Consider the following 6,296-nt stretch of genomic DNA (forward strand, 5'->3'; position numbering starts at 1 on the left):
CACAGGTGGACTCCAATCAAGTTGTAGAAACATCTCAAGGATGATCAATGGAAACAGGATGCATTTGCGCTCAATTTCGAGTCTCATAGCAAAGGGTCTGAATAATTTTGTAAATAAGGTATTTCTGTTTTTTATTTGAATTAAAACCAATTTTCGCTTTGCCATTATGGGGTATTATGTGTAGATTGCTGAGGATTTAAAAAAAAAATCTATTTTAGAATAAGGCTGTAACGTAACAATGTGGAAAAAGTCGAGGGGTCTGAATACTTTCCGATTGCACTGTATATAACACACGTACTGTACACACACCAGGAAACAAATAGCTAGGAATCCCCAAATTAACCACACTGTAAACAGGCTTAATTTGCGGACAACATGCACTGGGATAGGAGCAGCCAAAGTGGAACTGAAACCAGACATTTCCCAAACAAAGTCACATTTATTTAAAAAAAGGTTCTCACGCAACACAGATAAATATAGAAACACAGCAGTATGGCACATTGTCAGCAGCCAGTCACATCTTGGACTGCACACACTCTCTCACACACACATACACTCACACATATGAGCAGTTAGAAGACACACTGTACAAGGTTCATCCAGCCAGTTGTTGTGGTTCAAACTGTCAGTAGAAAAGCTTTCATCTTCCTGCCCTGGAACTCTGTAAACGTGATCGAGGACGGCAGGGGCAAAAGGGGGTGGTCCATTCCTCTCCCAGGCCTTCCCTGATGGACAAAGAGCTGTCCTGAGTCAGGCCTCCTGGAGGTGTTAGGGACGTAGGGTGGCGAGCAGCCCCAGGTCTGGTGAAGGGGTGTGAGGGGGAAAGGGGAGTCTGGTGGGGCCTCTGGATCACATTCCCATCCTGATGCTCTGGATGATCTGAAAAATGGCTGAGAGAGAAAGTGGCTGTTGTTACACAGAACAACATCCAGTCAGGTGAAGTCACTGAGCAGAAAACTGAAGAGACCCTGAAATCTGGTTAGTTCCCTATGTGAGTAATATCAAGGCTAATGTGAAACAGAAAGTTGAACTCCTGATTGAATGAATGAGTTTCCACAGCTCTCTCACACATCTCCACAGAATCTGGGCATTACCTGATCCACAGACGACGAAGACGAACAGAGCCAGGAGCCACGGCCCCACGGGATACTTCTCCTCCTGAGGTCGCTGAGAGGCAGTGGGGAGAGAAAACAACAATGTTCAACCACTGAGACATATAGGTCAAATGTCATTGAAACTTCACTATGTGATATGTGTTGTCTTTGGTGCTGAGCGATTAGTGCCATTTGAGGTCGGTTTTTGCAAATTATCACGGTTTTTCGATTTGTTTCAATAATTGTTTTAAACATTAAATGCATTATGTGGGTTGAATGCTGTAACAACACAGAATAAAACTATTAATAAAAGTCCATGACGGTAGAGTAGGGTATTCATTTATTAATCCCAACTTGGGAAATTGTTTTATCACAGCATGCATCATCAATAACTTACAAGTACAGGACACGTAACAATGACGGACACATAAAAAAAAAACATTGACACATGAAGGTATATGCACCTCAGTATCTGTAAAATAATAAAGTCCATTTCAAGTGCTGTTTTCTATCTTACTCAGGAGGAAAAACAAGCAAAAACACTGCTCACAATAGGAAGACATCAAACTGTTAATCAATTACACTCGTTATAAAGCCTCATGGCTGTGGGTAAAAATGGCCATCTTAACCTCTGTGGAACTTCTGGGCAGGATGAACCTGCTACTGAAGCTCATCCTGTGTTGCGTTACGAGTGCTGTGGAGTGGGTGTGTGTCATTGTCCATGATCATGTGTGTTTTTGCTTGCAGCCTTTTTATAAACACGTCCCGCATTGATTCCAGGCTGCAGCAAATTGTAGCACTGGCTTTCTTGATGATTTTGTCAAGCTTGTTTAAGTCCTCCTTGGCTAAATGTCCTTTCCAGCACACAATGGAATAGCTCACTACACTCGCCACAACACTGCTGTAGAAAATCTGACCATTACTCCTTGTCACTTATTGACCATCAGTTATTCACATTACTTTAATAAAATATTAATGTTGTGTTCTATTACATGTGTTTTATTTGATGACTTTATTATTTAATTCCAAGTCATCATCTCATATCTATAGAGAGGCTGCCTATGCTGTCTGACAAAATCACTACTTTTAGGACTTCTTCAAAGTAAATAAGGCATACTTTTATGACGGCTGAATACCAACTATCAATCACTTAGATCATATATTTTCAGGTAGACGCCTCGCAAAACAACAGCTCTCAATCCCACTTTCTTCTATCTCCTCTCCCTCTGTGTCTTCCCCACACTAACCGAATGTAGCAGGCATAAAAGAAACACATGGGAGGCGTTCGATAGCTTCGAAACTGTGGCGTATCATGGGTAAATTGTGACAGACTGACTAATCTACAAATAATATTGAGTAGTTATTTACGATGCAAGGTGATTTGTAGATCAATCAGTCTCAATTTGCCTTTAAAGTCGGCTTCAATGATGAACTCGCCCACAGACTGGCCAGTAGGCGCGCAATGGATTATGGTCATTGTAGTTAATTACCACGTTTTCTGTGCTAAACTATGTAGAATATTGGCCTGTTGGAAACTACAATTCAGTTGGGCATGATCTGATTTATCTCTAGAGAAACTGTGCAATGTGCACATTGCGCTCATAGAAAAAAGAAAAGAAAAATGGTTGTTTAAAAAACCCAAAATGTTGGTTGATGTTGGCCACACACACCGAACACAAGGTCGGACATAAGGTTAAAGTTAGTATGACGATCAAGGCCAGACGTTGTTTAAGGGCGGTCAAATCATGGCAGAATATGGCCCTGCAGGAAACAGAACTTGGTGGAGGAAGACCAACCAGGTTGAACAAACATCCAAGGGAGGAAGGTTCTTACAATGTTATTATCTCTAGACTTACATCAAGAGCAAGTGCTGAATAGGGCAAGTTTCCGACCAGGTTATAAACCCTGCACTCATCACTGTGTCGGTGTTTTTACACAGTCACACCAGAATAGGCCTGAGTGGATCTAATAATAATCTGAGTTATGCAGAGTTAGCATGGCTGTCTAGACCTGTAGCACATGACTCGCCAACATAAACTATTACAAGGTCTGAGTGATGTCATACAGTTGGACAGATCTGCAAAACCGATGTCAAAGCAAACGTGCATACCTATATAACGTAGGTAGATGATGTAATGACGCCACGAAAAATACAGCCCTACACAGAACAAAAGCAGAAAAATACTAGGCGCACACTTCCAACAACTTAACAAGTTCAAGTCCAGCAGTCATTTGAAAGAGTAAGAACATTTCAGCGAGACAACTCAAAGGCGAAATCCACTAACGCCAAGATAATGGAATTCATTGCCCTTGACAATCAACCGTCCTCTGTCGTGGATGATGCTGGCTTTTGCCGACTGGTCGATCCCCGGCATACACTATTTTTCAGATGTTGCCCTACTGGAGTTACACAGTATTGTTGAAACGTACATCTATGAGCTACTTGCTATGGGCGTAACTGTTATTAGATTCACGACTGACAGTTGGGCCAGCGATGTCAGTCCCATGAGCATGCTGATTCTGACAGCACAGTGGGTCGACGAGGATTTCGTACTGAGGAAAGCCGTATTGCATGCTCAACAATGTGCTGGTTGTCATACCGCTGCTGCCATTTCAGTGGCATTTGAGAACATGTTTGAAACTTGGAAACATGAACACACTCCTAGCTCCATTTGAACAACTGACTTGAGAAATAAGCTAATCAACTGCGTCTGCAGCAGACCTGATATCCTCTGTCATGGCACTGAAACACCTGCTCAACAAAACTGCCGACAGACCGTGGGGTTAAAACATACAAAAGTACTAGAGGCTGTGAACAAGCGATTCGGTGGCATTCTCTCTGAGCCTCTTTACTGTGTCGCCACCATGCTCGATGCTAGGTACATGGACCGCTACTTCGATGCAGACAAGAAACAGGGTTTACGTGAAATGTTACAGACACAGCTGGACAAGATGGAAACAGACACGGTGACAGTGTGCACCGAGGAAGAGAGGCCACGGACAGAGAGCTGAAACCTCACTGCTTGACATTTATGATGAAATCCTGGTTGAGAATGAAACGACTGAACAAATGAACAACGAAACAGCAAGTAAGTGAAAGAAATAGGCTTTGATTATGTTTTACTGGTAATGGGGACATGCGTAAATGACAAAAAAATAACTATTTGGTCAATGTGGTGTGTGTGTGTAACCTCTATTTAACTAGGCAAGTCAGTTAAGAACAAATTCTTATTTACAATGAAGGCCTACCCCGGCCAAACCCAGACAAAGTTGGGCCAAATGTGCGCCGCCCTTTGGGACTCCCAATCACGGCCGGATGTGATACAGCCTGGATTTGAACCAGGGACTGTAGCCTCTTGCACTGAGATGCAGTGCCTTATTCCGCTGTGTCCATGTGTGTGTTAACTATTTAACTGTACTAGAATGCTTAAAAGGCCACTAAAATTTTCAATGTTGGGTATCGATATCAGGTTTTTTTTGTCAAGGAAAATATCGGACATCGGTATCAGCCAAAAATGTCCTATCGGTGCATCCCTAATGACAACGTAATAAAATGACTCACACCTCCCATTTCCCTAAGGCTATAGGCTATTACAGCACACAATTTAACAAGTGTACAGTATCTCTATCTAAACTAATACAGGACAGTGTAACCTATTCATATCAGGAAGGGAAACCTACATTCCAGGGTTACATAATAATCAGTATCACTATCTGTCATATATCCTTTGTGTGTGCCCGTATGTATGTATGTATGTATGTATGTATGTATGTATGTATGTATGTATGTATGTATGTATGTATGTATGTATGTGTGTGTGGGGGGGGGCCTGGTCAGGATACAGATGGACCATAGAGTTCATCAACAACCTCAGGCTCTCTTTATGGACTGAACATCCAGATGATGACACCATCCATATTGACAGTCTAGACGGTTATCTACGTGGCATTGATTTCTCAGAAATGATTGATCAGGAGAATCCCGGGCTGTAAACCGTGTGGCAAACCTCCGGTTTGAGCATGAAGACCACCAGACTATAAAGGTAACATACAGCCATCAATGATCAACAAACCAACACGTTAACCTATGGCCCATGAATAACAATACATGGAGAAGGGCTTAAACTCACGTTTATTGGGCCCTGTGGTTTGTGATTGATCAGAACCATTTAAAATTAATCATATGAAATACAACATGCCGAGTCTAATGTGACGAGAGACATGAGCGGCGTTATCGATAGCCAATTTGAGCCATAACATAACATCAGATAAACAATTAATAATTTATCATTATGAAATGGATGGGTCACATTTATTGAAATTATGCCATTCTAAGTGACGATGAACTGAATCGGTGTCATCATGCTTGCACCCCCTTCGTCTGACGACGGAACCCACACAGCCTGAAGAAAAGCGGCGCCTCACCAGGGTCTTTGCAACGTTGCCTCTCTGCGTGATGTTTTTGCTGTGCTTTTCGTTTGCCATACGGATCCTTTGTTTTGCTACCATCTTCTGAGAATGTTATATTGATGTAAAAGTATTATATACCGGCGTTATTTTGATGCAGTGATGATGAAGCCACGAGACCTCACTTCTCGCTGTCTGCACCTGCTGACGTGCGTGTGGACGGAAGTGCGCTTCCATGGAGCTGGGCGCGCGCGCGCTGCTAAACAAATTTTTTTCTGCCTCACCTCGTAAGCTAATCAGCCATTTAGTAAAACTATTTATTGTTGAAAAACGTAATGGATTAATAGTTATGCCATTTGCCAGAGAAAAACACGTTTAACTGTCAGATTTGACGGCTATCCTCATCAGTTTGTTATGGACTCGAGGCTCACCTTACGGCTATCCTCATCGCAGTTGTCACCAATGCACAATCAGTGGTCTATTAAGTTCTTCTACCTTTCTCAGACAGAAGCTGTTGTCAGGGCCTTGCCTTTGAGCTGCACATGCCTGGGGTGTCTGGAGAAAGAGCATCACGTGTTTATTTGACAAACCTTACATACAGTACAGGACAGTGACTATGGTGGTCTAGAAAATTATGCAAAATTAGGTTAGAAACATTTAAGTGACCTGTTTATTTTATTTTAAATACACAATAGTTTAAGTCTGAATTTCAACCCTCTTCACCACTTATAACTAACATATAACTAACAGCTTCTGTTTTTTTAATACTCACAAAATGATATCATATCTTTAGAT

The 6,296-nt window shown here is 42.0% G+C and overlaps 1 protein-coding gene across 1 annotated transcript; it reads right to left on the minus strand.

Moving 5' to 3' along the window:
• Positions 1-419: 419 nt before the first annotated feature.
• LOC129816496 (stress-associated endoplasmic reticulum protein 2) lies at positions 420-5,752 on the minus strand. Its single transcript, XM_055871051.1, has 3 exons — positions 5,520-5,752; positions 1,095-1,167; positions 420-890 (listed from the first exon to the last, which is right to left on the minus strand). The coding sequence occupies exons 1-3, from the start codon at positions 5,601-5,603 to the stop codon at positions 850-852; spliced, it is 198 nt and encodes a 65-aa protein (XP_055727026.1). The 5' UTR covers positions 5,604-5,752; the 3' UTR covers positions 420-849.
• Positions 5,753-6,296: the final 544 nt, after the last annotated feature.

The sequence above is a fragment of the Salvelinus fontinalis genome, chromosome 19, assembly GCF_029448725.1.
Source record: "Salvelinus fontinalis isolate EN_2023a chromosome 19, ASM2944872v1, whole genome shotgun sequence".
Taxonomy (NCBI): domain Eukaryota; kingdom Metazoa; phylum Chordata; class Actinopteri; order Salmoniformes; family Salmonidae; genus Salvelinus; species Salvelinus fontinalis.